Raw genomic sequence first — 19,778 nt, forward strand, 5'->3', positions numbered from 1 at the left:
TAAAACACTAAGTTATAGGCTCTATTGGTTAGTGTTTTAATGATATCATATTTCCAATGAGTCCTCTTTTGCAGCATAACTTAATCATGTACACCATACCTCTTTATCTAATGGCTGCAGTTCCTGCAGTTCCTACAGTAGCAAAAAAACAATTTTTCTCCCAATCCTTGACTGTCTCTTCAGAAAGATTTTAGTAATGCTCTCATCATCCACTATGTCCAAGGTGTTTCAGAAAAAAATAGCCAGAATCTTAAGGAAATACAATCTCTGCATGGCTTTCAAGCTCAACTTAAAACTAGCTACCTTTATCTGTTCTGCTAAAGACCAATTCCTTCCTCACTCAGTTCCTGGAATATATAGAATTCCCTTATCCTGTATGTTGGCTGATCTTCCTGTCTATCCATTGTAGACTAACATCTGCAGTCATGATTATGGCCAATCAGGTCTTGCAGACCATGCTTTTAATATGGCACATGGAATCAATTCAAAAAAGACCACCATCTCAATAAATTTAGAAGAGGAAGATTGTTTTTAGAATATGCAGTTGCACTCAGAAACTAGCCTAATTAGAATAAATATGGCTACATTAAACTTCCCAAAATATGAGAAAGACTGATACCTCAAGATACCAGTTTATATCCTAGGCATCCAACAGATGCTTACAAAGGGCACCCCACCTAGTTATGACACTAGTCTTTTGTCTACATTTCACTTAGTTTTGTGTTGCCTTTGCGTGTGTTAAAAGTCTCATATTTGATATTTTAAGGATACTTGTGACATAAAGATTGAATAATATAAGCACGCAAACACAAGAAAGATATTTAATTAGCCAAATATTTTCAGACCGAAATATTTGGCTAGTTAAATATCTTTCTTGTGTTTACGTGCTTATATTATTCAAGTCTCATATTGTACTCCCTGATATTATCTCAGGAAGTGACAGGTGAAAAATTGCAAAATGAAATATTATTTTTAATCCTTTTTTTAGTGCTGTTTTACTCCATTAAGACTTTATTATGAATTATGTCGTACTTCAGCCTTTACACACACAAGAATTAAGTTGAATTTTCATCTTTTCTCAATTAATAGTTTGTGGTAAATATCAAATTTATGCAGAATCTTCCATTTCTAAAATGGAAGATTCTGCATAACCTGATTGACCATAATTTTGTCCTTCATTTATAATTATTTTCTATAATAGGGTTAATTGTATTGTTCATTATTTTAGCCTGGGATGTAAAGGGAGTAGTTGAATATGAGGAGATAGAAGGTAATTGGGCAAGGGCAGGTGTGGTGGGGAAATCACAATCAATAGGTGGCTTGGATAGGACTAGTTATAGACTAAAATGCGAACTGGTATATTTATTTATAAATGCCAGAAGCATCAGAAATAAGGATGATGAAATTGTTTCATTGATTGAATTTACCCAAACTAAAATTGTTGAATAAATAAAACATAGTTGAATGCAGATAATATCTTAATGGGAAAAGAGTGAAAGAGCACAATGTTTTTCATGAGGATAGAAAGAACAAGAAGGGAAGTGCTGATGATGATAATGGGGGAATTATGTTCCTGTAAGGTAGACATGCAAAAGTGAAATAGTGGCTTTGGTTTAAGCAACTTGGATTAGTGAATAAGAGAAAAGTGATCATTATAGGTGATTTTAATTATAATTATGTAAATTGGAATGAATAGATAGCATTTGGGAATTAGGAGAATGAATTTCTTGAGTTCTTCAGAGACAACTATCTTAGGCATATGTAAATGAGGACATAAGGATCGAGAGTTTTAGATCTAATCATATCATCACAGGATGTGATTGTAAGTGGGGTGTTGTGCTTCCTTCCAGTTGGTGAGTGATCATGGAATGATCATCTGAGTTGTGGCTAGCCAGATGAAGACTTCTGCAAGGAAATGATATATGTGGAATTAAAAGCTGGTGTTTTTGAGAAGCTTAGGAGACAGCTTGAAGCTCTAGCCTGGAATGAGGAGTTAAGCAGGAAGGAAATAAATTCTGCTTACATACTGATTAAGAGATATTTAGCAGCATCAATGTGTAAATGTATTCCAGAGGTATCCTCCATGGAAACTGTATAATGTGTGTGTGTGTGTGTGTGTGTGTGTGTGTGTGTGTGTTGGAGAAAGTGGAATGCTTTGCCCAGACAACATGGGAATTGTGATCCATTGAATGAATTTAAAGCATATCTTTGATGGGCTTTGTGTGCCTTCTGCAATGAGTCTTCTGATTTCATGAAGATTTGGTATTAATAACAATGATAATTATGTCTTCTAATCTGTGTTTAATAGTAGTTTTCATAGATAGTCTTTATTTCTTTTTTTATGGATAGGAATTAAAAGTTGAATTTTCTAACCATTGGGTATTTTTCAATTGTTATATATTTTGTTTCTTAATGTAAGGCATCTTTGGTTAAATTTATTTCCTACCTATTTTATAAGTTGCATTGGGATTTTATCTTCTCCTGTCAATTTTTCCATTATTCATATCTTTTAATACTTTGTTTTTCCATGGTTCTTCTATCTCTTCTTTCCATTAAGACAGTGTTTCTCAAACTTCAGATTCCATGTACCCCTTCTTAAATTTTCATTATTACCAACGAATAATGAGGAATAGTAATAATAATAATAATAATAATAACTGAGCAACAGAGGCTCATTTATTATTATTATTTTATTCACATAATTGATACACAGTCAAAACAAGATATCATATAAATAAAAATTTGACTGGTGATTCAGAACAATTCAGATTCTACCCAAGAATCTAAGAATAGTCCGTCAGGTAGCGTCATAAAATATGGACTGTTCCAAGTAATGCTGTTTTTTGTAGGTCATATGGGGTCACTTCATTGATTTTTAATTGCTGTAAATAGTTGGATAGCTTCTTTGAAGTTGCACCAAGTGCACCGATAACTACTGGGATGACTTTGGTGTGTTTAAGCCACAGTCGGCCAACTTCTATTGCCAGATCTCGATATTTTGTAATTTTTTCCAGTTCTTTGTTGTTAATGTTGTTATCACTGGGTGCTGCAATATTGATAATCCAAACCTATCAATGTTTGATAATTATGATGTCAGGTCTATTGTGTTCCAAATGCCGATCAGTTTGTATTCTAAAGTCCCAGAGAATTTTTGCTGTTTCGTTTTCCAATACAGTCTCTATTTTATGCTGAAACCAGTTATCAGAAGTAGGAAAGCCATATTTTTTGCATACATGCCAATGAACTATTTTGGCCACTTGATCATGGCAGTATTTATAGTCAGTTTGAGCTATTTTGCTGCAGGCACTGATGAGATGTTCTACAGTCTCATCTTTCTGATTGCATGATCTGCATTTGCTGTTATTATTGACGTTGAAAATTTTTGCTTTGATTGCATTAGTTTGTAATGCCTGTTCTTGAGCTGCTAGAATAAATCCTTCTGTTTCTTTTTAATATATCTGTGTTGTAGCCATTGCCATGTCTTGTTCACATCAATTTTGTCTTATCTTGAAGAAATTGGCCATGCAAGGGTTTATTTTTCGCGCACATATCGGATATTTTGTTGTTCCTTTTTGTGATCGGATGTGTTCCTGTTGCTTTTAAAAGGCCCTCTTATGTAATTGCTTGAAGCATTGGCTCAGAGCTATTGTCAATGTAATTTCTTAAACCAATTTCTTCTTCTTCCAAAGTCTGTCTCACTTGCAGCAGATCCCATCCACCTATTCTCCTTGGTAGGTACAACCGGTCAACATCACATCATGGATGTAATGCATGATGCATAGTCATTAGTTTTTTAGTTTTGCGGTCTAGTTTGTCCAGGTCTTCTTTTGTCCAATTTATTATGCCAGCTGTGAATTGGATCACTGGTATAGCTCAATAATTCATTGCTCTAATTGTGTTTAATCCATTTAGTTTTGTTTTCAGAATATTTCTAACTCTTTTAATATTCTGATGCTGCCTGTTGTTTAACTTTCGAGTGGAGAATATCATTGGCTTCTAATATTCCTAGGTATTTATAGTGTTCGTCAGTTGAAATTGCTTTTATATATTTCTCTTGATCAAAATTAAAATTGCTAGTGTCATTAATTTTTCCTTGTTTAATAGATAAAATTTTGGATTTATCTAAACCAAATTCCATTTTGATGTCCTGACTGAAAATACGAACTATGTTCAATAAGGAATCTATTTGCTGGGCCGATTTTCCATTAGCTTCAAGTCATCCATATACAACAGATGGGGAAATTTTAATATTACATTTAGGAATTTCATATCCAAGATTTGTTTTCTTCAGAGTCATAGACAAAAGTATCAAAGAAATGTTGAAGAGCAATGGTGACAAGGAATCACCTTGGGAAAATTCCACGTTTAATGCTGATATCTCCAAATCATTCATTATTCACTATTAATGTTGTTTTCCATGATTCCATAGCAGTAGCCAGAAACGAACATATGTTTTTGCTAATTCCAAATATTTTTAGTGATTTTAGGATCCAGGAGTGTGGGAGGGAATTGAATGCTTTCTTGTAGTCTATCCATGCCATGTTTAAATTAGTTTTTCGTCTTTTTGAGTTTCTTAGAATCATTTTATTAATTAGGATCTGGTCTTTTGTTCCTCTAGATTTTTGAAAATTGCCTTTTTGTTCAATTGGATAAATCTGATTATCTGATAAGTAGTGGTATATGGAATTTGCTATGATTGCAGTCAACAGCTTAAGCATAGTTGGTAGGCATGTTATTGGACAATAGTTACTTGGATCTGCACACTTATCCTTATCTTTCTTGAAGAAAAAAGTGCAACCAGATATCATCCAGTCTTCCACTGAGCCTGACTTCAACAAATAATTAAATTGTTCTGCCATTCGATCATGTAGACTGGTTAGATGTTTTAACCAAAATCCATGTAGTCCGTCTTTGCCAGGTGCACTCCAGTTTTTGAATTTTCTAGATTGAGCACTGACCATTTCTTTAGTGATAATGACATTTTGCATTTGTTTTTGTTTAATTTCTGATTCTATTTCCTTAATCCATGAAGCATCTTTATTGTGTTCAATAGGATTATCCCAGATTGACTTCCAAAATTTGAGTGTTTCTTCTTTTCTGGGTGAATGATGGTTTGCATTTGTATTTCTCTGGAGAGACTGAAAAAACTGACGTTGGTTCTGTCAAAATTGCATATTTTGTACATATTGGTAATTCTTGCTTCATATCTTTTAATTTTCTGTGAAGTCACTGTAATTCTTTGTTTTAGCTCTTCGGTAACTTCAGCAATTGTTTTGTTGGCCAAATTATATGTGTTAATCAGTTCGTTTTTGATATTATTATTTTTCAACCGTCCTTCTTTAAAACTCTTTAAGTTACTTAGATCAGCTCGAAGCCTGTTGACCTTTCGTTCTAACCGGATTTTCCATGTTGCAGATTGTTTCATTCTTGGCTTTTGCTCTTTCAGTTTGCAACCAAGCTTCACTGAAATTATATAGGCTGTGCTGTAGAGGAGCTGATTTGTTTCCTTTATACTGTTGGTTGTGATGGTTTCAATTGCAGTATTTGCATCTAAGAGGAGCTGTTTTAGCTTAGATTGTTGTAAAGCTTTTATTGGTGGTAGTCTTATACAGTCATTAATAGAGTTCATATGTTCGAATATCCCTGACTTCATTTTACACTGGCCTTCTGTCAAAACATTCTGAGGGGTATGTCGTCAGCTTGATGTTTACTGAGTTGAATTCCAAAGTTTGATTATAGCTACCTCCCGATGATTTTCTGTTACTGGAGTTGTTGGTTTATTACGTAACTCTTGCAGCTCAAGTTCAGTAAATATTTTGTTACGGAAAATGAAATTCTTTTGGTCCATAAGTCTTTGTTCCGTTATTGCAGATTCTGGGAATTTTTGTTTCCAAATTAAATGCATACGCTTTCTGAAACCTCATTTTTCTGGTGTTGATCTGTAAAAACATTTCATAATTTCTCTATTTTCTTCAACAGTCCATTTTTTACGTTTGGTTTCTTCCAGTCGCTTTTCAGCTTCCTGCCCTGATTGCCCAGCAAGGAGAACTGGGTCCTGTAGCCCACTTGTCGCCTGACCTAGGATCCCCAACATCTGATGAAGTCCTTGATGACCCGGGCGTCGACTGATCTGGTATGGATCTCTTCTTCCTTTTCACCATTAAGATGGGGGATGGAAGAACAAGAGGATGACCTCTTATTCTTCCTCAATCTTCCACCATTTTATGAAAAATCTCTTAAATATAACAATAACAATCTCTATAACAATCCCTTACCAACTTCTACATCTCTGTCATATCCTCCTCTTCCTATCCACTAGACTGTGTAAATTACATCTTCTCAACCTTTCTTCATACACTGCATTGTAGAGACCAGAAACTACCTTAGTCAATCACTTTTGGATCCTTTCCAACATCTCTTTATCCATTTATAAAAAAAGGTGACCAAATCTGTGTAAAGTAGTCCATATATGACCTAATCAAGGCCTTATATATTGGAACTAGACTCTCCTTATTTGTACAAGTCCTCTGCATCACTGACACAATTTGTTGTATCAGTGATGCAGAGGACTGAAATTTTGAAAATGCCTCCTCTAAATTTTAGATCCTTATCCACCATCATCCCAAGATCTCATATTTCTTCCACCACTAATAAAGTATCCTCAGCAAGAGTAAATTCTACACCCCATCTTTGTTTACCAAATTTTAAAACCTTACATTTTGCAGCATTGAACTAGTATCCCCCACTCTCGTGTTCATTCACTCAGTCAGTTCAAGTCTTTTTGTAAGGCCACAATGTCTGCTCTATTTTTTATAGTTCATCCCAACTTTGCATCATCTCCAAACTGAATATCCCCATTCAAATCTTTCCCAATATAATTAACTTACAGGTTAAACAGCAATGAATTCTAAACAGATCCCTGAGGCACACTATTGTTGTTTTTCCTCTTCTGGGATATTGCCTCCCATTGGAGGCAATATCCCAGAAGGCAATATCACAGTTCTTCTACCTATGGTGTGTAGGATTAATGTAAAAATAAATACATAATTTACTAAAATAAAGAGCCAAAAGGCTTCAGTTCAGCAGTGCAAAATTATATAAGTCAGGTGGATATTAGATCCAGCATTATTTTGAAGCCGAATGCAGAAACTATGAAAGTTTCATAAAAATAAGTTTTTATTATTATTATTATTATTATTATTAAACAAGACCTCATGGAGTCAAAGACTCATCTAGGAGGTCCTTTTATCTTGCACACACATCTCATCATACCGTGTCTTAAACACATTCAAACTACTTGCAGACACCACGCTCTCAGGCAAGGCATTCCAATCACTCACAACTCTGCACGAAAAAAACCTGCCTCTCACTCCCTTACTCACACCCTCCTTATACAGTTTCCAGGGATGACCTCTGGTTCTCCCCTGATCTCCCACTATTCTCTGTAGAACTTCTCCACCATTGATCCTATAACAACCCTTTACCAACTTGTAGGTCTCTATCATATCTCCCCTCTTCCTTCTCTCCACGAGACTCTGCAAATTGCATCTTTTCAATCTTTCCTCATACTCAACATTCCAGAGGTCAGAAACTACCTTAGTCAGTCGCCTTTGGACCCTTTCCAACATCTCTTCATCCTTCTGAAAACCCGGTGACCAAATCTGGGCACAATAGTCCAAGTGTGGCCTAATCAAAGCCTTATACATTGGAACAAGTATCTCCCTACTTCTACATGTCAGTGTCCTCCGCATCATTCCCAGAAGTCTTTGTGTTATCTTCACAATTTTGCCGATGTGTCCCCTAAATTTTAGATCCTTATCCACTATCACCCCCAGATCTCTTATTTCCTCTACTTCCAACAATATATTCTCACCAAGCATAAATTCTGCATCCCATCTTTGTTTTCCAAATTTTAAAACCTTACATTTTGCAACATTGAACTCACATCCCCATTTGCTTGCCCAATCACTCAATTTATTCAAGTCTTCTTGCAAGGCCACAACATCTTCACTACTCTTTATGGTTCGTCCCAACTTTGCATCATCTGCAAACAACTGAATATCTCCATCCAAATCTTCACCAATATCATTAATATATAAGTTAAATAGTAATGGCCCTAAAACAGACCCCTGAGGGACTCCACTAGTGACTTTCCTTTTCCTGGATATTGCACCCCCATACACAACTTGTTGATACCTATCAGATTGCCAGTCTCCAATCCAATGCACTAATCTAATATCCAACCCCATCTGCTCTAGTTTGACTGTCAACTTATCATGAGGTACTCTATCAAAAGCCTTTGCGAAATCCAAGTATATTACTGTGTATCCTTCTCCTCTGTCCAAGGAAGCAGTCACTTTATTGTAATAAGTAAGTAGATTACTAAAACATGACCTCCCTTTAGCAAATCCATGCTGTCCATCAAAGATTTTACCATTGTTGTCAACCCAACTCTGGATCCTAGTTCTCACAAGCTTCTCCAACAACTTAACCACAACACCTGACACACAGATAGGCCTATAGTTTGATGCTTGAGTTCGATCACCTCCTTTATGAAGTGGCACAATCTTGCCCTCCTTCCACTCTTTAGGAACTTGACCAAGTGCAAGACTCGTATTAAAAAAATATGTCAAGGCAGGTGTCAACTCTCTGGCACACTCCTTCAGAATACGTGGTGATATATTATCAAGTCCCACAGCCTTATTTACATCTAGTTTACTCAACTCCCCAAACACCTCTTGCTCACTTACAGTCAGTCTCTCCTCCCCATCATCAACTGCTCTTAATCTCTCCATGAAGTCACATTCACAAGATTGAAAGATCTTTATGAATTGCTCATTAAGTATCTCCACAACACATTCTGCAACAGCTGTCTTTATACCATTTCCTCCAATCAATGTCATCCTTCTATAATCATTCTTTCTTTTGCTGGCTACATATCGAAAGAACTCCCTAGGATTCTTTTTGGCTTCATTAGCTAACTGCTGTTCATACCTCTCTTTAGCTACTCTCACCAACCAAGTCACCCTCCTTGCCTGGTCTTTGTAGACCTCATGAAATTGGTTACTTCCACTTCTCTTATGCTGTCTCCACAATGCCTTTTTTTTCTGTATTGCATGCTTAATCTCTTTATTCATCCATCTCACACCTACCTTATTTAACCTTCTCACCCGTGGTATACATTTAGACATTGCATCTACTAAATAGTTTTTGAAAATCCCCCAGGCTGCATTGATCTCTTTTCCAGCTAACTCCTCATTCCATGCTACATCTGCAAGCTGTCTCCTGAGCTCTTCATAATCACCCCCCTTGTAGTTCCACATATACCCTTTTTTCACAGGGGTCCTTGCACTGCTGGCAACCACCCAGGTAATCACCTCATGGTCACTTTCACCAATTGGTGGATGATTTGACACCTCATTTATAATTACATCCTCCGATGAGATGATCAAATCCAAGACCCTTAATCCTCGTGTGCCCTCTGTTACATACTGTCTGAGGTAGTTATCCCTCAAAAACTCAAGAAACTCATTTTCTTTACTTCCAGTCGCTATCTCTTCAATCCAGTCTATATTGCCATAATTAAAATCACCCATAATGATCACCCTTTTCTTATTTGCTTGGCTTATTTGACTATACATTTCACTATCACCACCATCCACATTACCAGGTCTATAACAACATCCCACCAAGTATTTGATTCTATTCACCTCCATCTCACACCATACTGCCTCAAAACCACTGGCCCTATTTCCCTCTTGCATCTCTACCTTGTATGGACATAACTCTTTCTCTATCATCAATAGCACTCCCCCTCCCTTTTTATCCCTTCTATCCTCAAGAAACACATCATACCTTTCCATCTCTATTCCTGTCAGGATGTCGTCCTCATCTAACCATGTCTCACTTATTCCAACAATCTCTGGGTACACAGACACAATTAGTGCAACTATTTCATCCGCCTTGTTTCTTATGCTTCTAGCATTGGTATACAAACACAACAACTCATTTCTGGATCTACAGCTAGTTCCACTGATACCATTCACTCGATGTGCTCTCTCCATGCTGGACTGGGGCCATTTCTCTTTCTGCTTCTTCATTTTAGAACCCTTTGCAACAACATCTGTTTCCTCTTGATCCCTGGTCATCCCATTACTTTCCTGCCTACACATGCTCTCACCTCCTCTTGGAGCATCCACCTTTCTCACGCTGTGTATCCCTGTCCACCCTGAGCCTCCCCGTTTCCCTGCTCCTCTTGCACACCCATTCTCTCATTTTCTATACTCATACCACTCACCTCTCCATTCATTTCCACTTCTTCAATCTCTCCTGTCTTACTCTCCTGCTCTTCCACATCACTCCCCTCTCAATCTGATTCATTTTCTCTATTCACTTCTCTACCTTCCAGCAGCAGTCTCTCCAAGCGACTCACACCATAACCACTCAAATGCAGTCCATCGCTCCCATACAGCTCACTTCATCCCTCAAACTCATTCCACACATTAACAAACTGTACACCCATCTCCTCACACATTTCAGCCAGAATACCATTCATAATCCTTGCTCTCCGCCTCATTTCACCACAATCATACCTAGGCAACACACTGACCACCCTTCCTGTCACACTATTCTCTTTTATCTTTCCAAGCAGTCTCTTGACATTCATTTTGACATGCTCTTTGTTCTCTCTCAAATCATTTGTACCAATTAATACAATTAACTCTTTTGCTCGCTCCCGCCTCATATCCAATGCCTCAATCACTCTACTTATTTTACCGCCTGGAAAACATACCTTGTGCATTTTATCCTCTAGCACACCTTTAATAATGGAGTCGCCATACAACGCCACTCGCTCATCTTTCGTTAACTCTTTCATGCCATCATGATTTATTTTAATAGTTTTGACCTGAATTCTCTTAATTTCATTCCGCATCCATTTCATTTCTTGCCTCATCCAATCTAATTCACTTTCCGAACCTCGCGACACATTCTCTCTATCATTAAATCTTTCTAACTTTCTAACTCTCGACCCCCTCTTCTCACATTCCCTCTCATTCATCCTTCTTTGTTTCCGTACTTTCGGTCCAACATACGTCCAACTTTCACTATCATTCTTCTCACTTTCACTCTCATTTATCTTTCTTTGTTTCCGTACTTTCGGACTAACATGCGTCCAACTTTCGCTATCATTCTTCTCACTTTTACTGTCATTCATCTTTCTTTGTTTCAGTACTTTTGGTCCAACATGCGTCGAACTTTCGCCATCATTTATTCTTTCGATTTTTTTTACTTGCGATTTCTGCATTACGCAAGTTCTACTTTCATTCGTTCTCTCAATTTCGTTTCTTTTCACCTCACTTTCGTCCCTTTTAACATCCGTTACAGTTGTCAAATCGCTCTTTTTCTTTTTTGCTGAATTTTTAACATTTTTTCGCTTCTCTTGCTCACCATCCATTTCTTTCAAACGTGCAATCGCGACACAATCAGTACTAGCACTTTCTGTCATCAATTTCATATTCGCATTCATTAGTTCTTCGTTCAGGTCACACTTCGCACACACCCTTCTTCCATCCGCACTAAACATCCACAAATCATTTATGTAATCGAAGGAATACATATAACAGACCTCACACTTAATGAAACGACTGAAATCTACATTCAAATCATGGAATGAGAATGCCGCCGCCATTTTTTTTTTTTTTTCTCTCTGCCGGTTACTAGGTCTAATAATAACGATTTCGTAATTTAGTTTAGACAAGGAAAAAAAACCCACACTAATAATACCGGTAGCGTACAACGTTTACAGCCATTCTTACTCAAACAATTACGCATATATACTTAATTATTCCTAGTAAAAACTTATCTGAATCAGGAGCTCTTCAAAACACGTCTGCAGTACTTGGCCCACTAGCGCCCCCCAAGTTGACCAGAAAACTTATGGGAATACACTCTCCGGCATTCATGAGTTTCCTTAGCATGGATACATGCTGCTCGAGCATCTATATATTCACTTTCTATTAGTCCAGTTTTGATAAGGTTTCACTGAAAGCTGAGAGAGAAAGCTGTTTCTAACTGGTTGGTTCTTCTCAGAGACCAGGCAGAAACCTTAAGAGTGCAAAAACTCTCATTCAGTACTAAGGAACTTGAAATGTTGGAGAGGTGTATTTTTTGTAAGCGAACTCTCGGTTGGTGCCTAAAAGTATTTACTAAAATAAAGAGAAAAACGGCTTCAGTTTGGCTTCAAAATTATATAAGCCAAGTATAAAAATAAGTTGACCAGAGAGCTTATGGGAATATACTCACTGGCATTCACAAATTGCCTTAGCGTGGACTACTTAGAAATCATAGGCACCACCCAAGCATTTATATATTTGCTTTCTATTAGTCCATTTTTGATAAGGTTTCACTGGTCTGACAGCTGTTTCGAATTGGTTAATAAATAAATATTGTAAAATTCTGTTGGTATAAAAATCTAACAATCCTTCGGCTACCATGTGTTGAGGCTAGCCCATTGTAATTAAATTATCTGATGTTACTTTTTCCTCTTGTTTTCAATATATGTCTTCTATCTCATAATCTGCAGTGTTACTTGTTGGCAACTCACTTAAGTTATGACAAGATTCACTGGAGTTGCTGTTAAGATTGTCATCTTCAGTATTATGTTATTGAGATGTTTTGTATTTTTTTTTACTTTCTTTTACTACTGTTAATAAGAAACCTACATGTGAATTCCAAGTGAAATGCACTCAACATCTGTAAAAAAAAAATGTAAGTGTTATCTAAAAAGCATAAAGAAATAATAGTATGGATTGTAACTTGTGACAAAAGAACTTTGTTAAAAGTAGGCACATTAGCAGAAATGGAAGAACAATCAAGATTAAAATAGCAAGGAATTTTAGGAATTAGTAAAATTCAGTGCAAGGGAGGTAGGATTACTGGCGCAGAGACTATAAAATCATTCTATTGTTGCTCTCTCTCTCTCTCTCTCTCTCTCTCTCTCTCTTCTTAAATCTATATTCGAGAAAAGACATGACAAAAATAGATGATTTTATATTTATGATTTTATGAGAAAGTGAAACTTGTGTTAAAATGTATGAACTATCGAGTGAATGGTATGGTTCAAAATAACTGGAGTAAGGGATACTCTTTTTACTTTTTTTTTTCATTCAGTTTCATAACTAATTTTGTGATGAACATAACTTTAAAAAGGAAAAAAGGAGTCTATCAATATCCCAGAAGGCAATATCACAGTTCTTCTACCTGTGGTGTGTAGGATTAATATAAAAATAAATACATAATTTACTAAAATAAAGAGCCAAAAGGCTTCAGTTCAGCAATGCAAAATTATATAGATTTTCTTTCCTAAACACTTGTGTTTTTAACCTTACATCTCAGAAAATTAACCATAGCATTCATGTTATTGGACATAACATATTCCTGTTAGAGTTTAGGGAGCTATGGGATGATACCACAAGTCTTCTGTAATATCTTCCCTGAAAGCCTTGATTTATGTTAAAGTCAAGTTTTCTATCAGTTATATCCGAAGTGTACAAACCACTTACCTGCTAATCTTCAAAAAGTTAGATAGGGCAAAAGGAGTTCTGTGAACTCCATTTGGGAATAAAAGGTGCTGGAATTTTTTTAAGAAGACATTATATACAATAGAGAGAAACTTTAAACAATATTTATAATAAGAATTATCTGTTAGGAAAGTTTCAAAATTTTTTATTAATCAATATAGGAGGAATCTCTCTTCAAGTTAACACCAAGTATTTATTCTGAAGTCGAACAAATTAAAAATGCCATGGATCCTTTTCTACGCCTTTATCTCATTTATATGAACTGGGAGAAAGCTGAAAAGAGGTAAAAAAATACTATAGCTTCTATTTGTAATACACTATTTTATTGCTGAGGATGTCTTTGTAAGAAATTATAATGATGCAGTTGTAATTTGATAAGAACATATGATTATGATAAGATTAATATGCATGCAAATTGTGATTCCTTTCATCATATGAATACTGGAACTAGAGAAATCCTTTTGCTACTATGGCTTCATGTTTTATTCTTTAAAGAATATTCCCAGGAACATTGCATAGTTAAAAATTAGCATTACTTAATATGGATAATATGAATACTTTGGAACTGAACCATTAAATTATGTTTTCACCCACTAATAATTTTTTGGTATAATTTAGTAGGAAGGTTATCCAAACTTTTGAAAGTTCCAGCACTATCAGCTTCTTAACCAAGTAACTATAAATAGAATTAGTGCTTCAGCTGATTATTTGAAAAGAGATTCATCAATTATTATGGTTATTATCATTCCCATGATGTCCATGTCATCAAAGACTCACAGTGGGAGGTCCCTTGTCACAAATACACAGCTCATCACACCATGCCTTAAATTCATTGATATTTTCTGCAGACACCACACTCTCAAACAATGCATTCCAATCATTTGCTACTCTTTATGAAAAAAACTTGCTTCTCACACCTTTGCATACATCCCCCTCCCCTTCCTTATATAGCTTCTAGGGATGACGTCTTATTCTCTCCACCTCTCCCATCATTCTGTAAAAACTTTGTACTATAACCACAGTAATAAACTTTAATGAAAGTACAGACATTTCATATTGAAAATAACAGTAGGTCAAAACAACAAGCAAAGGAAAGAACAAGAATACAAGGTGCATACAGCAATAAGTTCACAAATTAAAAATAGTTGTCATGTGCTGCAAATTAATAATAATATTAATAAATAATATTAAAACTATTTTTGATGTTTACATAAAATGAGAATCTCCCAAACTTTTGGGAGAGAGAGAAAAGTGTTCTGATTTAGGTTAGGCTGGTGTAAAAGCACTTCACGTCTTTCTTTGAAAAGGTGTTCATATTTAAAACTACTTCTATGGAGAAGATGAGTTTTATCCCACAGGATATTGTGTTTAGTGTCAGCACTTTTCTATGCTAGACTGGAATTTTGAGGTTTCATCTATTCAATGTAGTATCGATGTTCATTAATTCTTTTTTTTCCACAGAATGGCATGTCTGCTCAAAGTATGTTAAATTACACTCACAAGAGATCTGGTAAACACTAGCTAAAGATAGAGGTGACAATTTTTCTTTTGTATAGCAGATGACAAATTTTGTTGATAGGAAAATATGTGGAATTAAAGTGATACTTCTTCAAAATTCTACCAATGGTTTAGAGATACCAGAAATATGAGGGATTGGAAACCTGTAGTCTGTTGAAGAATCCTTAGGTGTTGGAACATAGGAGTCAATTATTTGTTGGATTTGATTAAGGTTGTAACCATTTAATTTCATTAAAGCTTTGATAGTGAGAAGTTCTTGTTGTAAGTTTGAGAGAGAGAGAGAGAGAGAGAGAGAGGAGCACACATTATGTGCTCGATTAATTAATGGCCATTGGCCAGGAGATAAATAGGTAATTCTGGAAAAACTCTGTACAGGTATGATTGATCTGCAATATTTTATGGATTTTTGAGACTGTATTGCTGAAATAGTAGATTTTAAAACTAGAAGTCCAAAGTGTCCATGCTTCTTGGATAATTGAAGAAATTTCTTTTTAACTTTTTGGTACTGGCTGGACCCAAAAAAGTTGCAGTGGTTTACTGTAGAAGTGCTTTCCTTCAATTATCCAAGAAGCATGGACACTTTGGACTTCTAGGTTAAGAACCACTGATCTACACCAACATCATCTACTGTCCACCACCACCACCACTACCACTACTAGTATTTTTCACAGACAATCACAAACATCCATGCCCATGGTGGGATTTGAGCCCCCACAGCCTTTTGGCTGGAGAGTGGCTATGCTAACCACTCGGCCAACCAGGCTGGCAAAAGTTAGCCAAGTGCACCTGGTGTTCCCATGGTCATCACCATCCCAAGTACTGACTGGGTCAAACACTGCTTAACTTTGGTGATCAGATGAGAACCAGTGCATTCATCCTTGTATGATAGTATTTAGTTTTGTCAGCACTGGCAGTTTGTCCACTGAATTTGCTGATTTTTCCAAAATATCAAAAAAGATGTATATTAAATCATTGTTCCTCAAAGTGCCTACTACATCATCTGCCTATGCTAATACTTTGTTTTCCTTCAGAGTGGAAGGAACAGAACTGTTATCCTTCACACAGTATATGAATTGTCATCTTCCTGCCCTGCATAAAAGATTCCAGAACATGCAAAGAGTGAGGGACTAAGAGGGCAGTCTTGCTTTTGAAATTTGATTGGGTCTGATAGGAACCCATTGACCCAATGATGAATAACAGTCTTTTATTCACCAATTCTGGAGGATGTTAGGGACCATATCCTCCAGCAAAATTAGTGGCTTAAAACAAGTTTTTAAATGTTGGGCCCACACATGGGAGGTTCATTATAGGCAGAGTGAGCAGCTGGAGTTTTGGTTTTGGGTCATTTGTAGTAAGCAGAGGTTTTTCTTTTACTGCATTGGCACACTTTTTTGAGAAAGAACCAAGACTTGGATGGTGGTTGAGAATATGGGGTAGAATAAAGTATGAAGGCCTTCATTCCTGTGAGGTTGATTTCTATTATTTGGTTTAGCAGGTGTTTGGATCAAGAGAACTAAAGTGGTATTCGTGCCATGGGAAGGAGGAATAGAAGTCACAGAGGTCATCCCAGGTGGGATTCTTGAAGTACTAAAGGACCTGAAACTGTGAACTGGTGGGTGAAGATTATTCTGTGGCAAAAGAGACTTGTGATCTGAGTTACCCAGAGGAGAACTGACATCCACAGTATACTTGGAAGGGGATCCTGTTAGGAAGATATCAAGTGTGTTGGCATATTGGAGGGGTTGCCAGGTATTCTGGTAGTGAGATTGACGATCTGTATTAGGTCATTCCAAATGACAAAAACTTCAGCATCCCTGCTTGCTTGATTGGTGGAACTGGAGAAGGGAAGTCAATTTGAGTTGTGGATATTGAAGTCCCAAGAAAGATGACTTCACTATTAGTATGTTTTGATTGTAGACAATTGAGCCTTAGCAAGAGATAGTTGAAGAGGTTAGTGTGGTTAACGGATTTTAGAGAGAATTACGATCATCCAGAGAGAAATACAGACAGCATATGAAAAGAATAAGTTGGTTGGGTAGGGAAAGTTTGAGGCAAGCAGATCAAATAGGGGAGATTCGATGTTTTGATCTCTGGCATGGTATATCAGTCCTGATGAATGCACAAGTGCTGCCCTTGTGGTGTAAAGAACTGTGTAATGTGTAGTTAGGGCAGTTGATGTAGACAGTGGTTGTTGAGGTTGTCATTCTGGTTTAGATGACTGTGAGTGGTAGTGCACATCATTTATATTTTTGTTTAGGCCATTGGTGAAGTGGATGTGGAAACATATTTTTTTTGGTTGAATTTTTTTTGATTTTTATAATTTTTAAACTATTTTTTGTGTTAGAATTTTTATGATCTGCAGTAAAATCGTATTTCTCATTGTGATTCATTATATGTATGGAGTATGAGATAAAAAGGGAATGAGGCATGCAATTAATCAGACTAGCAAACATACCACCCACACAGAGGGAACCCACCCTCCTGTACATATGTGGCCTCAAAAGTTCTGTCCAACAGCCACTGTACTTAGTCTCCCTGCAATCATGAGCTGGCAAAATAAGTGGCTGCAGGATTTGGTTCTAGCCCTCTGCATTCCATTCCTTTAGATATTACAGAATGACCCAAGGAAAGTTGGGAGGGGGGGGATAAGAACTGCTACTCCAGCTTTTGGACTTTCCCATCAAATCATTTTCTGCATCACTGATGTACAAATTAAATAGCAGATGACCAAGTATACTGAGGCCTGCAATACAGCTCTGATCATCTGGTTTCCTGGACTCAACTCCTTCATAAATCACTCTTTGATATCTGTCCATTGGCCACCTTCTCCAGATCACCGGAGTTATATTCACTTGCTCCAATTTATGCAACAGAGTTCTATGTCAAATCCTGTCAAATGCCTTTCTAAGGTCTAGCAGTATCGCTGAGTAGACTTCCAACTCCATTGTCACTTTATTACAAAAAAGTAAGCAGATTACTAAAGCAAGACCTACCCATCACAAAGCTATGTTGTCATGCCACTCTTGAGATGCTAATTTGCTTATAATTATGCAGTGTGCCTATTTTGCTCTCTTTTCACTCTATTGGCAGCTTTCCAGCACTGAGGCTTAAATTAAATAGCTTGATGAGAGAAGTTGATAATTTCTTTGCACATTCTCATAATATATGAACCAATAATCCAGTTAATCCCAAGACTGTATTCCAGTCTGTGTCCCCATAGTTGAAATCTCCCATAATACTTACTTGATCTACACTCATCATGCTAATTTGCCATTATATGTCAACTACATTTTTCCCTTATACCATCTGGACTATATTTGGTTTCTATCTCACATTAGATAGCCTCAGCTGTACTGTCCTCTGTATCCCTTTCCTTCTGATGTACTTCTACTCTCTTTGGCTTCAGTCCTCTGCTGTCGTTAGCAAAGCTCTTTCTCCCCATTCTGTTTCTTCTGTCCTCTCTATATCCATTCCATTATATTCCTATGATAATATCATCCTCAGTCAACCAAGTCTTGCCAATGCCTATAACTTTGTCCAATGTGAGCTAACAAATGCCAAAAACTCCTTGCCCTTAATTTGAATACTTCTAGCATTAGATTTTTGTATTCTGGCTATTTCCATCAGTTATCAGTTGGAACTGATGGAATTTATAATGAAATACTAAAATATGGGAATAAAGAAATGTCTGAAAACATGGGATATTTAATTATACATATTTATTATTGGGATCTCTGAGATGTGGTTGACGGAAGATGATATAATAACAGGAATAGAAGTAGCAAGGTACAGCACTTTTTGGCAGGATAGGAAAGGAAAATGCAGTGGTGGAGTACTGCTTATGATAAGTGATGTATGTCCTCTAAGAGTGGAGGCTTTGGAAGGCAGTGACACTAATGATTTTGAAAGCATATGGTGTGAGGTAGAGATAGGCAAGACGGGATATTTAGTGGAGTGTTGCTACAAACCAAGGAGCACAGAGGGTGGGGACCAGGAGGTGTTTAGACAGTTCAGCTTGGCAAGTGCAAGAAGAATGATTGTTATGGAAGATTTTAATTACAGCAGTATAAATTGGGGAGAGAAAGATGCATGTAGCAATAAGGAAATGGAATTTCTAGAATTCTTGGGGGACAAATGTCTTAGGCAACATGTAATAAAGGGAACAAGAGGTTCAAGAGTTTTGGATTTGGTCATAGCATCAGAAGAGTTGATGATAACTGAGATAACATCTCTACCACCAGTTGGAGAGAGTGACCTGACCTGGTTTTGACTTGGAAGATGAATAGACATGCAGGAGTATCAAACAGATGGGAACATATGGGGAATTATAAGGCAGGTGATTATAATAGACTTGGACATCAACTTGGGGAAGTTTCATGGAGGGAGGAATTGGAAGGCCGGGATATCATTAGTGCTTGAGAAATGTGAAGGAATATTTGTTAGCAGCAATAGTAAGCTGTATTCCACAAGTGAAGAAGAGGACAAAATTTGGTGTAAAGTGGATGACAAAAAATATCAAACAGGGACTGTATGTGAAAAATATGCTATGGAAGAGATATAAAGAGATGAAGAGCAGATTATTATTATTATTATTATTATTATTAAACAAGACCTCATGGAGTCAAAGACTCATCTAGGAGGTCCTTTTATCTCACACACATCTCATCATACTGGGTCTTA

At 36.6% G+C, this 19,778-nt stretch overlaps 1 protein-coding gene across 1 annotated transcript in view; it reads left to right on the top strand.

The window, feature by feature from the left end:
• Window positions 1-1,915: 1,915 nt before the first annotated feature.
• LOC150108468 (dynein axonemal heavy chain 7-like) overlaps window positions 1,916-19,778 on the top strand; it is a 990,001-nt gene continuing 972,138 nt past the window's right edge. The window contains exons 1-2 of the mRNA XM_090390473.1: window positions 1,916-2,074; window positions 13,742-13,863. Coding sequence (XP_090246599.1) covers window positions 1,916-2,074; window positions 13,742-13,863 — 281 coding nt within the window. The remainder of the gene's footprint in view (window positions 2,075-13,741; window positions 13,864-19,778) is intronic.

The sequence above is a fragment of the Typopeltis vanoorti genome, chromosome 3, assembly GCF_054136105.1.
Source record: "Typopeltis vanoorti isolate ZY-2024b chromosome 3, IOZ_Tvanoo_1.0, whole genome shotgun sequence".
NCBI classification, from domain to species: Eukaryota; Metazoa; Arthropoda; class Arachnida; order Uropygi; family Thelyphonidae; genus Typopeltis; species Typopeltis vanoorti.